This window comes from Nomascus leucogenys, chromosome 5, assembly GCF_006542625.1.
Source record: "Nomascus leucogenys isolate Asia chromosome 5, Asia_NLE_v1, whole genome shotgun sequence".
Classification (NCBI taxonomy): domain Eukaryota; kingdom Metazoa; phylum Chordata; class Mammalia; order Primates; family Hylobatidae; genus Nomascus; species Nomascus leucogenys.
Genome location: NC_044385.1, coordinates 103,274,971 through 103,290,804, shown reverse-complemented (window position 1 = coordinate 103,290,804; position 15,834 = coordinate 103,274,971). Strand labels below are relative to the sequence as shown.

General features: G+C 36.0%; 1 protein-coding gene across 3 annotated transcripts in view; it reads right to left on the bottom strand.

Moving 5' to 3' along the window:
• The window catches only part of SCEL (sciellin), a 110,413-nt gene that overhangs the window by 25,223 nt on the left and 69,356 nt on the right, over positions 1-15,834 (bottom strand). For all 3 annotated transcript variants that reach the window (XM_003257355.2, XM_003257353.3, XM_003257354.3), the window contains 8 exons: positions 12,953-13,012; positions 11,950-12,009; positions 10,960-11,019; positions 7,773-7,823; positions 6,759-6,821; positions 3,084-3,143; positions 2,858-2,917; positions 2,658-2,714 (listed from right to left, as the gene is read on the bottom strand). In XM_003257355.2, coding sequence (XP_003257403.1) covers positions 2,658-2,714; positions 2,858-2,917; positions 3,084-3,143; positions 6,759-6,821; positions 7,773-7,823; positions 10,960-11,019; positions 11,950-12,009; positions 12,953-13,012 — 471 coding nt within the window. The remainder of the gene's footprint in view (positions 1-2,657; positions 2,715-2,857; positions 2,918-3,083; positions 3,144-6,758; positions 6,822-7,772; positions 7,824-10,959; positions 11,020-11,949; positions 12,010-12,952; positions 13,013-15,834) is intronic.

Below are 15,834 nucleotides of genomic sequence, written 5' to 3'. Positions count from 1 at the left end.
ACTGAATACATCTCTCTTTGACACTGGCTGATGAAAATGTGAAACTGTTACTGCTAAAAGTCATGCAAATTCTTACTGAATAAATGAAAATTTTGTGCACATCTGTATTTGTTCCTAGAAGAAGCTCAAGGATGCCTGCTTACATTCTGATCAATGGCTGTAGTTTATGCAGCCCCTAACTGTGAATTAAATATACAGCTGCTGGAAATGTCAGCAAAGTCAGATGAAAGAACTCTGATTCACTGCTATTATACTATTAAATAATCAGTGCTTGTGTCGCACTGAATTGATATAACAGTGCCTTGTGACTGTTCTTCCTACTGGGAGGCACTTTTAAAATACTCTCCTTTATAGCTGCATTAAAATCAACAGGGCAGAATGAATAGATTATAGATATGGGTGGCTGAACCAATTGAATGAAGTCACTTTTTTCAAATAGATGGTTCAGTCTTTCCTGTTTGTCTGCTTTGTGATAATTGTTGAACATCCTAGCTGATTCTCATCAAATCTGGCATACTACTAAAGAATAATTAGACATAGGTTAGTTTAGATTTGTGAATCAAGCCACCATCTTAAAACAACATGATAGCCCATATTTTTAAATTTTTTTATAGTAATCATATCTGTATACCGAAAATGTCCTCTTTCTATGGATATTTGATTAGGAGTTGCTGGAATATAAACTAACTTTCTACCAAATTGGCCTCTTCTAATAAAACAAAAGGCAAAAAACTCTTCTGAGAAAGTTACCATTGTCAACAAAGCACAGTTGTCAGAGGGACTGAGGGAGGAAAGAGGTGGGGGGAGGGGATGCGGGAGAGAAAGTGAGAGACTACATTTTTCACTGTCAGTTATTACATAATGTGGTTATTAAACCTAACCACTTTCAACATGATTGGAAACTTCCTAAAACTGGTACTGATAAAAAGAAAAATCCACCCAACAAATGCCACTATAAAAGAAAGGGCTCTACTTAACAAAGATATTTCCGTACGATTCTCAGCAGCAGGGTCCACTGCTATTTCAGCTATTAGAAAATCCACATGCAGCAAGTGTCTTCTTTCCTCACTGTCATTTTAACAATAATCCTCCAGAATAAATATATCTGATCATAGTCCTTTAACTGTGTATGAGCAGAAGAGGAGCATAGGGAATATGAAGAATGGAAAGAAGAAGAGAGTCTCAACTGAATTAACCACAGATCCTTTGTTTTTCCTCTAGGTAATGACATCAGAAGTCCCTGAGTTTAAGTCCAGGGTGTACTTTCTTTCTTGAAAAGATTATTTAGTACCTTTGAGCTATAGTTTCTTCTTCTACAAAATAGGGTGCATGAATAGATTTCTCATGGGATTGTTGTGAAGATTAAATGTACAGGAATTGCCAGTCATATCCTGGGTGCTCAAGAAGTAACAAAACAGCAAGAACAAAATATGATACTCAGATAGAAAACAAGCTAGGAGATGTTAAGAGTTAGGCCAATCATGGATTACACTTTCCTCTGTCTCCTAATGGGTTCAAAGTATTTTGTCATATGTTAATTTCTTTTTGTCCTTTCAGAATACTGGACTACTATTTCCAGCAATGTATTTAGTATGACACAATTTCAGGTCAGCAGAGCAATTTGGACTTCTGATACAGTGCACTCTTTTGCATTATCTATTACTTTATTATCCATTAATAAAGCAGTTTATGTGAAAGATACCAAATAGCAAATTATAAGATATCTTAAGAGTGTAAAATGGAAGTTTATGGTTAAAATTGGTAATATTTTGTGGGCCCACACTAGCTGTGGATCTAGGATTTTGAAGATCATGAATATTCTTTCCAGTATTCTACAGACATGCATTCTAATGTTTTACAGACATCCACATAAACCATTAGCTTGGTTCAACTTCTTCAAAATATCTTTTTTCCTTATTTAATTGTATTCATTTCTTTCATTTCAGTCTATTTTCTGTAGACAACAAACACTAAGTTGTTTTAGTGCAAATAAGAAGCCCAGAAATAATCTCAAAATAGTGCAATTGATTCCAGAAGAGTGCAGTATGTTTCCTTGTTGACAGGAGTCACATGGGATGGGTCGTAAATGTATCCTCATTTAATACACCAAACTAAAAGTCTTCAAAAGAAAGGCAGGAAGGAAGAAAGGAGAAAAGAAGAAAAGAAAAAAAGGATAGGAAGGAGTGGTTCATGCCTGTAATCCCAGCAATTTAGAAGGCTAAGGCAGGAGGACTGCCTGAGCCCAGAAACTTGAGACCACCCTGGGCAACTAGTAAGACCCCATCTCTAAAAAAAATTTAAAAAAATTTGCTGGGCATGATGGTGCACACCTGTAGTCCCAGTTACTCAGGAGGCTGAGGCAGGAGGACCACCTGAACCCAGGATTTTGAGGCTGCAGTGAGCTATGATTGTGCTACTGTGCCCCAGCCTGGGTGATAGAATGAAATGGAAGGAAGGAAGGAAAGAAAGAAAAAAGGGAGGAAGTGAGGAAGGGAGGAAGTGAGGAAGGATGGAAGGGAGGAAGTAAGGAAGGCAGGAAGGGAGGAAGGGAGGAAAGGAGTACAGGAAGAAGGGAGGGAGGCAGGGAGGCAAGGAGGGAGGGAGAAGTTCCTACCCTAGAAACTTGTAAACATGTCAAGATAGTCAAGGTCATTTACCTATTAGTGTTTCTAAGAGCTGAAGGTTTCACTTTAATAAGATTGTCCAAGTCTTCGCTGTTTAAAAGAGAGAGAGAAAAAAGTTCAGATTAGTAATAGGTTTTGGGGTTGTGCTAGGTCAATAAAGCAACATTATAAATCCACTTCATCCAGGGCAACAGACAAATAAAAGCATGAATTGACTGCTTCTATTTGATTACCTCTGATTGTTTCTGATTACTGCAGGATTTACTTTGATGAGGTTAGCAAGATCTTGGTTTCTTTAAATCAAACAATAAAAAGAGAGCAGGTTAATTATGAAGTTCTTTTGGTAATATCATTAAGGTTATAAATCTGCTTGAAGTAGTAAGGTTATAAAATCTGCTTGAAGTAATAATAAAACTTAATGTTCTTTCTGACCAAAGCACATTAACATAGTTTTATTACCTTTGGTTTTTTGTGAAAATTTCAGGATTCACTTTGATGAGTTTATCAAGATCTTGTTTTCTTTAAGTGGAAAAAATATTAAAGCAACTTGGGTTAGAGATAATCACAGGTTTAAGGTAATTGGAAATAGAAAGAAAGGATAATAGTATGAGACATATTGTTTTAGTGTTGACTAACTATGAAATATGTTTTCTAACCAATTTAGGGGATGAAGAATTATGCTTTATCAGAAGAAAACTTACTCTAATTTCATACATTTTCTTGTCAGAGCTTATCTACAAGGGCATGCTGGTTAAGTCGCCATAGCAAACATCTGGTAACTGACAATCGTTCATTCTTGAATGCATTAACATTATGAAGATACCAACTGATTTTAATATCCTTGTTTTTAAAATCAGGTTCATCAACTAAGGACATCACTTTTTTAAAAGATAAACTCTAAAATGGGGATTATTCTTAATATAAAGCTTAGCAAAGAGAGTTCCAGCAATCCATCAAAATTGTGACTTTTCTTCCCTCTCTGATGGCTGAAAAACTGAATTAAACTCAGTTGTTCATAGTAAAATGAGTTGCACACTCTGAAAACTGTCCACTCCCATTTGAAACTCTTCCTGTTTCTCTTCTCAGCCACAGAACAGTGTTGCCTCTTATATAGTTTGCTGTAATTCACTGCCTCAGCATAACCCCTTGTTTTAAGGGCGGGAAAGTAGTGATTTTTCAAAGTGTTCCTCTGAACTGATTTTAATACTTATTCAGAGAAATACATGGCAGTTACCATGGCAAGAGATTGCAGAACTGACAACACCTGCTTCCAGTACCATCTGGGAAACAATCTAGACGTACCTCTCCCTGCAACAGTGCTTTTTCCTTATATAAAAATAAAATACACTTGATTTCTCAAAAAAAAAAAAAAAAGGATGCAAGGTTAGGGACCAAAAGAGCGTCATTTAGAGATGAATCATCAGAAGGTCTGAGAAAAGGTCTGCATTTTCTTCCCCAGCCTTCAACCTTTCCATAGAATGTTCAGGGCTTCATTTAGTTTGATTTATTCTTCATGGTTCTCACCTCTCCATAGTCTATGGAAAGGCTCTAACTGAATTTTCACTATTTTGAGATTTCTTCTATGATAATATTTTCAATTGAACATAATAAATTGATATCTATAAATACTATTAAAAGAATGATTGACATATGAAAACTATCCACAACATAATTTCCTTATGTAAATTGATGGCAAAATCTGTCATAAAACTAAACTGTGTCAGAAAGACAACAGTCTTTAAAATGAGGTTAATTTCGCATATTATTATAAAATACAAAGAATAAAACTTTGTAGAGTGGACAGTATGCTCAAAAGCCACACTTTAAAAAAAATTAATCACAATATTGGTTAGTGTAACCACAGATAATATTTATGTGTCAGCATAATTAACAGTAAGTAACATAAAAAAAATCCACTAGAACTTCCATTTTCACTGTCCTACTGAGCACAAAAATTTAATTTAGCTAATAATCTAGAACAGTGATATTCTAACCACTGTTACATAAAGCCCAGTAAGAAATACATTTTACATCACAGCCTAATACTGTCTTTTACAGACAGACAGCCATACACACACACACACACACACAAAGATATAAATTTTATGTAATAATATTCTTACTACATAAGAACTCTCATATTTTCTATTCAGTTCATTCTATTTAATTAAGAAAAAATGCTGATTGCTATTAAATTAATTACAAGACCCTTTAATGAGTTGCAACCCACATTTGAGAAACACTAGCTTAGAAAACACAAATATATGCTATATTCTACCACCACTCCTATAAAGGCAACACCATGTGTTAATAAAACAAAAATCTCAGGAACAGTCCTGAATTGCCTTGATTGATAGCATCACGCAATTTTTAAAAACAAAAAATATGTAGATTTTTTTCAGGCCTTAGATCCTGTAAAGCAAGCATATCTAAATTTTATCCAGGAAAACGTAACATTTTTTCTCTCAAGTTACTGTTGTTATTTATTTAGCTTTAAGAATGTAGTAAAGGATACATTAGGATATTTAGGTTATTATTACTTTCATGCACTTTAAAAGCTGTAAAGTGTTTTGCAATCATTTGCACATTTGTGCCATTGTAATCTATGAAGCATTCTTTCAAATGACCCTGTGAGAACAGTAAAAAACACCTCCTGGCCATCCCACAGCAAGAGCAACACTCCTATCTTTACAGCCTCTGCTATTTTCCAAGGTGCTTAATTAATTTTTATATATTTTAAGATCAAAGTCTGTGTGCTGTGATGTAAAGACTAGGAGTTGGGCTGGGAGTTAGAAGATCTCACAGATGACTGAGATTTTTGACCCTGGTCTCAGTATTCTCATCTGTAAATGAGGAGATTGGATTGGATAATCTCCAAGGCTCTGTCCATCTCCAAACATCTCCTCCTAGGACTCCATAAATATGAATTTTACTGCCTCTGTGTTTATTAATTAGTTCTTCAATATGTCTCCTTTTTAAGAATGCAACTCATGGACAATATATTCTATATTCAGCAAGCAGTACATGAGTGCTCCAAAATGTAATATATTAAACTGACAACCTATTATTGTCTTGGTGTAACATCTCTGTGCCCCTGGTACATAATTAGCTTTAATCTATGTTAATTGCCTGCTGTTAATAAGATTGACTATGTCTACTGAATTCTCTTTTTGGCTTCCACAACCTATAATTATACCTAATGTATAAGTAATGATACCTAGTCGTAAGCTGTGAACCCAGTAGGTGCTCAGTAATTATTCACTGCCTAAGAGATCATAGAACTACTATCAGTCTTCCACTAATTTTTTCTGTGGCCCTGCTCAAATCACTTAACCTTTCTGAGTCTTAATTTCCTCTTTTGCAAAATGAGTAGATTCATCTGCAACATTGGTTTTCAAAATTATTCAAACTACTGGGCCAAGATATCCTAAGGTTCATTCCCTCCACCTCTAAAAGTTTACAATTTGTATATGTACCAACAAAACTTAAAAGGGGAAATTGTGAAACCATTCCTAAGATATATTTATATATAAAACAGTAATGTGTAATGATATTAAGTCTTCATTTAACCATAGACAAAAGGTGAGTTTCATTATCTCACTGACATTACTTCAAGAATTATTAAACTTTAGGTCCATAACCTTGCTGAGCACAGTAAATCTCTAAAGAATAATGAACCTCATAAAATTTCCACTGATTACCAGAAAACTCTTATAAAATGAGGTGAATGATACTGCTAATGATTAGTCTAATGGAAGTGTCTAGCTCTTTTTCAAAAAATTAACTACCATTAATAAATTATCATCAATTTCAAAGACAAAAGTATTAATTTCAATACCACGCAAAACAAAACATCAACAGCTCCTAAACTACCTATGCTCCTTCCTGCCCATTTCTCCAATCGCTCTGTTCAATTCCTTTACTGGAGGCTTAGAGAAGAGAAAGAACCACCATACATTGTTTCCAGCTGCCTCTCTTTCTTGCAATTAACAAATACTGAGACATCTAGGTTTCCACTTGTGATGATATTTTAAGATTTATATTCAGTTTGCCCATAGAATAATTCTAAATCATTTCTATTAATTTTGGGTTTACTTAAGGAGAAACACAACAAAAATCATATCCATCTCTTACCCATCAGTGTTTCTGACAGCTTTGGGGCTGACATTAATATGTTCATCAAGACCTTGTTCACTGCTAATACAAAATTAGAGGAAATTGGCAAATTTCATACTGGCATTTCTTTTTTGTTTTGACAGGTGTAAATCATTCAATAGAATCCTAGTGCAAAAACTCATAAGTTTACTGAGTTTCCAATTTATATATATTAGTTACCATTTTTTTAATCCTCAAAACAACTCAATGACATCAATATTAACACCAATGCCCCCACCCCCACAGCCTTTATAAACAAAGATATTGCATTTCAGAGGGATTAAGGCACTCCCTGGGGCCAGATACCTAAGTGGCTGAGGGTGAACCAAAATTCCAACCACAGCAACCGGACCCCAAACTCCACACTCCTTTCCCCAACACTCTCCCTCTGTCTCATGTTCACAACAATCCCTTACATCCACACAATGCTTTTCACCAACATTATCTTCACAATAATTCAATGAGTGATAGCTTGGGGTTTCTCTGCCATGCTTTTATTAACTTTTGTCCAGTGTATAATGGATCTTAATTTCTCAAGAACAGAAGTAAATTAAATGTCATGCAAAAAATATTCCAATCAAGTATAAGAATATTATGTTGTCAGTTTTTTCATAAGTCATTTAAATATTAATCCCTGGGTTTGTGAGAGAACAGAAAGCCAATATTTACTGATTTGTTCAGTTTTGTGAACTTGTAATTTATTAACTACGAACTTATGATTACAATCTAGTTATGCTATTACTGTGTCAAAGGAATTTCTAAAGTAGCAATTACACAGAATTAGCCTCAATATTATCATTTTCTACAATAATATAATGAAATTAATGAAAGCAATAATAGATAGAAAAATCTATCCAGCATTATTACACAACAACTTGTTCTCATTTTTTTTCATGTCCCCTTTCAAAATGTCTTTAGTTAAATAATTAATCTTATTTTGGGGCATAAATTGGAGACTTGCTAAGAAGTCTCCAATAATCTTAATAAGTTTACCTTTTGTTTGCTGAAGGGATCACTTTGATAAGATTTTCCAAGTCTTGGTTCCTAAAAAAATGTTAAGTTTCAGTAGCTGACTAAGTCAACTAAAATCCAATAATTTGTATATTTTTTCAACCTTAATATTAACCAAATGACTGTTGCTAATTTAAAACTTCATCTATACTTAAATTTTTAGCCTTATGTAAAAACAGGTGTCTACTATCAGTTCATTTCTTGCATACATTTGTATATATGATAATTTAATTTAGTTTTATTCTTGTTTCTTTCAAGTCAACCTCAAAGAAGAATTATTCCTAAACTCTTTATTTTACATACTTTATCTGTGTGGCAGAATTAGACCATTTAGAATATTTTCTGGAGGTTACAATGAGCGTGAGAAAATATAAAATTATTCATTATTTCCATATGTCCCTTGCCCCCGTTCTTCCAAAACAAACAAAAACTGAGATTATTTGTAAAAAAAAAAAAAGAAAGAAAGAAAGAAAAAAAAGAAAAAAGCAGTTATTTTCTGATTCTAAGTTATGCAGGTAATATATATAATATAAATATGTAATATTCACACTACCCCAAGATATTAAATCAAGATATTAAATCAGTTCAGAATCAGACTTCATGCAAAGCTAAATTAGAGCAAGCAAGGCTTCAGTTTATATAATTTATGTTTTTATTGTAAACACTCAAATAGGCATTCATAGCTCTACAGAGATGCTGCTGTTATCACAGTAATGATACCAACCCTAACACCAAAAGACCTGAATAGGAAGCCTAATTTGATATACTTTATTATTGGATGGTATGTTATATATCCTGGAGAGAAAATAATTGGAAAGACTTTTAAATAATCTTTAGGACTAATCTATAGGTTCATTTTATCATGTGTGCAGCCCCCCATGTATATTATTATATTCTATTACATTGAACTGTTTAAAATTGCCATTTTATTGGTCAAAAATAGTTGAATTCAGTAATTTCATAAGATTCAACCTCCCAGGAAAATTTATTTGCTATTTTCTTCACACTGAGTAGTGCTACAGGGATTTAACAATGAAGAAAAAATTATAAGAGTAATAATAATACTAATAGATAACGTGTAATAAGCACTTGAACACTAAGTGTTTTATAAGCATGATCATATTTAATTTTTCTAGTAACTCATGAAGAAATTAACTCTTACAATCCTGAATTTTTTTTTTTTTTTTTTTTTTTGAGACAGAGTCTGGTTCTGTCCCCCAGGCTGGAGTGCAGTGGCACCATCTCGGCTCACTGCAAGCTCCACCTCCCGGGTCCACGACGCCATTCTCCTGCCTCAGCCTACCGAGTAGCTGGGACTACAGGCGCCCGCCACCACGCCCTGCTAATTTTTTTGTATTTTTAGTACAGACAGGGTTTCACTATGTTGGCCAGGATTGTCTCGAACTCCTGACCTCGTGATCCACCCACCTCGGCCTCCCAAAGTGCTAGGATTACAGGCTTGAGCCACCGCGCCCGGCCACAATCCTGATTTTACATATAAAAAAGCTGAGGCTTAAAGGAGGTTCAGTAATTTGTCCAAGACTACACAGCTAGCAAAAGGTTCTCTGAAGTCAAAAATCTCACTACCAAGTAAAAGAAATAGACACACAACCAAATGCAATACATAGCAGCATGTGGCTACCAAAATACAGCCTCAAACATTATAAAGGAAAGGCCACGAATAATCAGGCCATCTTCACCTTTAGAAACCAAGTCATCTTGGGAGAGGGAAAAGGCAAATGTCTTTCACTGAATCTTAGTCTGTAATGTAATTATATGGTCTCTCGATTTAGTGTCTGACCCTCAATAGTAAAAATAAAGTTGTATTAATATATGCCAAATCAGGGGGGTGGTAGGCTGCATTTCAGAATCCACCTCAACTACATTCAGATTTGACTCTCTTCACACACTCAAATAAAATACTATGTAGTCTCGGGGTCAGCAAACCATGGCCCTCAAGCTAAATCCAACTTGCAGCTTGCTTTTGTAAATAAAGTTTTATTGAAATGCGGCCATGCCCATTTGTTCAGAAGGTACTTATAGCTGCTTTCACACTACTGGCAGAGATGACTAGTTAAAAACAGAGACAATTTTGGTCCTTGAAACCAGAACTATTTACTATTAGCCCTTTAAGAAAAAGTTGCTGACCTCTGATCTAGTCTAAATAAGCTCTGTTTGACAGCCACATACTGTAAAATAGACTGTATTTCCAATATGCAAAAATAAGACAGGAAATCTGCTGAGAGAAGATATATATCTTGGTATCTTTTACATCTAACTCATTTCAAATTCATATAACAATATACATTTACAAGCTGGTGGTTTTGTTATGCCTGTTTATTTACTTAACATGATATGTCTTAGAGAAGATTCTTTCTATATAAAAGACAAATGTCATTCTTTTTTCAATGAACTGAGAATAATTTTTTAAATGACTTCCCAACTTTAAGAATTGTTTGGGTGGTAGACATAAGAAGAGAGGGAATACATGATGGAAGAAGAAGGAGGAAGAATTTTTTATCATATGAAGACCTTTCTTTAGGCTACTTAGATCAGGGCAATTGTTTGGGGTGATGTTTTGTCTCATGGGAAATCCCCATTAATTTGTAAGGAAATCCTCAGCATGGAACACAAATCTCACACTGGTAAGAGATCATTCCTGTATTTCAAGGAATTCTCTCTCCCATGGTCAGAGAGCCTTCAGCAAGTGCTTGAACACTAGATTTCCAACAGAGGATCTGTTGATTTGCATCCCATCATTGGTTGTCTCTATGGTGAGACAATGAAATTTATCTTTTTTGTTTGTTTGTTTGTTTGTTTTGATAGAGTCTTGCTCTGTCACCCAGGCTGGAGTACAGTGACGCCATCTCGGCTCACTGCAACCTCCACCTCCCGGATTCATGCCATACTCCTGCCTCAGCCTCCCGAGTAGCTGAGACTACAGGTGCCCGCCACCACACCTGGCTAATTTTTTGTATTTTTAGTAGAGACAGGGTTTCACCGTGTTAGCCAGGATGGTCTCCATCTCCTGACCTCGTGATCCTCCCGCCTCAGCCTCCCAAACTGCTGGGGTTACAGGCCTGAGCCACCACACAATTTATCATGTTTTTAAGTCCATTAGGAAAAAAAAAGGGAGGGGGGGAGAAATGGAGAGTTCCATAAACCTTACCCTTGGTTAGTTCTGTTTCTTTCAGGAGCCACTTTAATGAGGCTGTCGAGACTTTGGCCCCTTAAAAACACAGAAAACAAGATCAGTGGTAGATTTATACTGAATGGTTTCAAGTGTTTGTTAAAACTGAGAAATACTTCTATTATAAAATATTTATTAAAATGATAAAACTAGAGATCATCTCAGAGGGCTGGGGGTTTTCAGTGTTGACTGTGAATATACATATAGGGACCTAATTAAAACTGGAGAGAAATAATGAATAAGAACTTTTAGAAAATGTTTGATGTGCCAGGCCAGGCACTCTTCTTAGTGATTTACATGATTTGTCTAATTTAATCCTCACATCAATCCTATGACATAGGAAGTATTATTATTCCAGTTTCATAGAGGGAATAACTGAGACACAGAAAGCTTAAGTAATTTTCCCACATGGCTAGTAGTAGCAGAGCTGGGATTTAAAGCTAGGTAATCTGGCTGCAGAATGCCTGTGCCTTACCATGACACCAAACATCTATTGGAACTTAGTAACTGAATTAGATTTGGGAGTGTTGGGAGAGCTCCTCGTGCAATTTCCTCACGTTGAGGATGAGAAACTGAAGCCCAAAGAGAAGTGACTAGTTCGAGCACACACAGGTAAGAGGAGCAGAGACAGGCCTAGACCCACAACTATGGGGTCCGGTCTAGTTCTCTTTCCCCTCTACTGTGTCATCCATCCCTTCTGCTTAAGAAAAATAATAAATCAATGAATAAAAATGTCCTGTCCATCCTGGGAAAACAACTTTATTCCTGATTAGTCAAAGCGTAATTGTCTCATTGTATCAGAAATTGGTTAACCAAAATTTTTAACATTTCAGATGTGAGGTAGGCAGGGTTACACGGCTTTTCTTGAAGGATCATTGGGTTCAGCATCAGTCAGCTGAAATGATGCTTTAATTATACTTTTAGGCATTGGTTACTATGAAACAAAAAAGGGAGCTTATTAAATCTTACCCTTGAGTACTTTTTTCTGTTCCTGGATTCACTTTGATGAAGTTATTAAGGTCTTTGGAACTTCAAACAAAAAACAAAAAACATGATAAATAAAAATGGAATTAAATCAATTGGCTGCTTTGATGTAAAGGATATATGTACTCAAGATAAATTTTACTACTGAGTTTTGAGATAAATTGATACTAGTCTATGCTCTTAATTTAAAAGACTAAAATTTGTGACATTCTTACCCATCACTGGTACACTGACATAGTTTCTCATTTACCCCCAAAATAAAACCATATAATTAGAGCAAGACTCCATTAAAAAAATCAGTTAATCAGTGACATAATAATCTACTAAAAACTCTCACCTGGTTCCCCTAAGCATTCCATCTAATGCTATAGCTATAACTAAACTGTTTTGTTAATAATTTCCATTTGTAATATCCTTTTTTAAAAAATGGATTTTATATCCATTATTTCATTCATTCCTAACAACTATCAAGTGACAAAAAACAAATATTATTATTATTATTTTGGCATGGTGTTTGGCTCTGTCGCCCAGGCTGGAGTGCAGTGGCTGGATCTTGGCTCATTGTAACTTCCACCTCCTGGGTTCAAACGATTCTCCTGTCTCTGCCTCCCAAGTAGCTGGGACTATAGGTGCACTCCACCATGCCTGGATAATTTTTGTATTTTTTATAGAGACAGGGTTTCACTATGTTGGCCAGGCTGGACTTGAACTCCCGACCTCAAGTAATCCGCCCGCCTTGGCCTCCCAAAGTGCTGGGATTACAGGTGTGAGCCACCGTACCCGGCCAAACAAACATTATGATCCTCATTTTATAACTAAGGAGGCTGGAGCTCAGCATTCAAGGGACTTGTTCAAAGACACCAAGCTGGTAAGTAATGGGGTTCAGACTTTCTGATCCCAATCCAAAGGTTTTTCAACACATCTTCTCTCCTGAGTGCCACGAATGGATGGGGAAGGGGAAGGAAGAGAGGTAAGACATAGTCCTCACCCTTGGTTATTTCTGTTTACTTCAGGGGTCACTTTGATGAGATTATCAAGGCTCTGGCCCCTTTAAAACATTGAAGAAATGGTAAGATTGACAACAGGTAACAATGGTAGACTGACAACAAGAAGATAAAGCTATTTCATTAAAACTCAGAAGCAGTGTAAACACTCATTGAGATCATGCCAAGGAGTTGAAGATTGAAGATTGTGAAAGGTGACTATGCAGAAGTATGTAGAGATTTGTACATCTCTGAAATTCATTGAGACTCAGGGAGACATTATTTTAGTCTCAGAGCCATTTGGCCGCTAGCAAGTATTGCACTAGGATTCTCTCTACTTTTATGCACTAAATGCTGTAATTTTAGCTTTTACCAGGTACACAAAACATTTTTGTAACTTAGTCTATATACTTGTTTCATGAAGCATTCCAGAAGGCATACTCTTTATCAACCTCCAACATGTAGAACTTTAAAACCAGCTTTGGAGAATCCATATTTTGTAAAGTTGGCATTCATTAGCAGATTTTTCTATCACAAAACTGTATTAAGATTAATACACCAATTTGTTAAAAATCTATGATATGCAACCCAGTAATTGCTTCTGGTACTTGTAACTGTGTGTTAGAATTATGAATTTTGACTAGTTGTTTTTGGCAACAAACAATAGGAATATTAAAATCTACAGAGTTCTGAAACATTCTGAAATGTAAGATATATCAACTGTAATATCTTACAGTAATATCAACTGTAATATAAAGCGCAACACTCTGGCTGGGCATGGTGGCTCATTCCTGTAATCCCAGCATTTTGGAAGGCCAAGGTGGGAGGATCGCTTGAGCCCAGGAGATCCAGGCCAGACTGGGCAACACAGCAAGATCCTGTCTCCATATATATTTTTTTAAATTAGCCTGGAATGGTGGTGCACACCTGTGGCTCTAGCTACTCATGTGGCTCATGTGGCTCATGTGGCTGAGGTGAGAAGATCCCCTTGAGCCCAGGCTTTTGAGGCTGCAGTGAGCTGTGATTGCACCACTGCACTCCAGCCTGGGACACAGCAAGACCCTGTCTCAGAAATAAATAAAATAAAATAAAGTTCCACGCAGTCATCAAAAACACTTTAGTAGTTTCTTGTTACTCTTTAGTATACCTCGGTTTCTGATCTTAGTGAAATTTTGCTTTTCTCCCTGCATCTACATGTGTTTTCTGCATACCAGTAGCAGCAATAAATGCTGCTCTGATCTACAGAGGATGCCACATAGGGAAAAGAACATCCACAGGAAGGCCCTTTTGCACTGTGTCTCCATACTCTGTGACCCTATTAAGGCCATGTCCAAAAGCTCCAAGGTTTTATCTATACAACATCAAAGATACAGATATTTGGAAGCAACTAGATGCTGATTCAAGTCTTTTATTTGTATCCAGATGTCTGAGAATGTGATATACAGACTCAAAGTAGCAATAATTAATTTGAACCTTTGTCATGCAAATAATGAAACAATTAGCCCCACAGAAGCAATCACTCTACTCCAGATTATTCCTTGTTGATTTCTGCCTAAATGAAGTATGTGGGAATTGAAGGCCAGTGACTGAGAAAAATAAAATTCCCAGGATGCTATTTCCAGACTTGTGTATTCAAGAAAATAACAAAACAGTAGGCATTATAACTCCTCCCTTTGTGTTTGTTGTGGAGCTTGCTTTAACTACATTTTTAGGACTTGATCTCTTTAAATATTAAATAAAGCACATAATAAAATAAGGTTATTTAAATCTCATAGTTCATAAAGTCCATAAGAGTAGATTAATGTAGTAATCTACTATTAATGTAATAACGTAAAATAATATGTGAGTTTATGTAAAGCAATACCTCATAGTGTATATATCTTCAGTATTATGGGTTACTTCAATCCACAAACAGTTTTGGAAAGCCCACCATGGGTCAGACCCTGCCCCAAGCTCTGGGATAAATGTGAACAATATAGACACAGGATTAGACCTCATGAGGCTTCCATTTCAACTTCAGGCAATATACAATTAAACAAATACATGAATACCACAATTCCAAATAACACTATATGTTATGAGGAAAATAAAAAAGAGCAGTTGGTGCCTGCAGTACTGGGGTTGGGGAACAGGACAGTGACTCGATTATATTCTGTGGTCAGAAATGACCTGTTTGAGAAGGTGATGATATGGGGATAGAGCATTCCAGGAAGTGGGAACAGCATATGCTGAAGCCTTAAGGCAGGAATGAGTCTGGAATAGAAAAATATCAGCTTGGCGAGGCTTTACTGAGAAAGTAAAAGGCCATTGCTTTATTTTTAAAAGATCTACAGACTTCATTATGTTCAGAAAAAGGAAATGACAACTACTATTCTCAAAGGCCCACAGGAAGTACACGCATACAAATATAGACACATGTGCTATGCATACGCTCACACACACAGGTACATACACATCCATGTACATATGCACCCATATACACACAAAAGCACATGTGTATATTTACACATATACTAATGAAAACACAAGCATCGTGCATATGTATGCAATCACACACGTACAACATACACACATGCAATGCACACACTCATGTACATGGGCAATCACATATGCACATAGACACATACATGTATATATGCGCATGAATGCACACATGCACAAAAACGTTTGTATGCATGCATACACACATGAGCATAGGCATGCCCACATATACACACACCAACATATGAAGAAAAATAAGTCCTGATTGGAAATATTATTATTATTATTTTTTGAGACAGTCTCACTCTATCGCCCAGGCTGGAGTGGTGGTGGTGCCATCTCGGCTTACTGCAACCTCCGCCTCCCGGGTTCAAGCGATTCTCCTGCCTCAGCCTCCCGAGTAGTT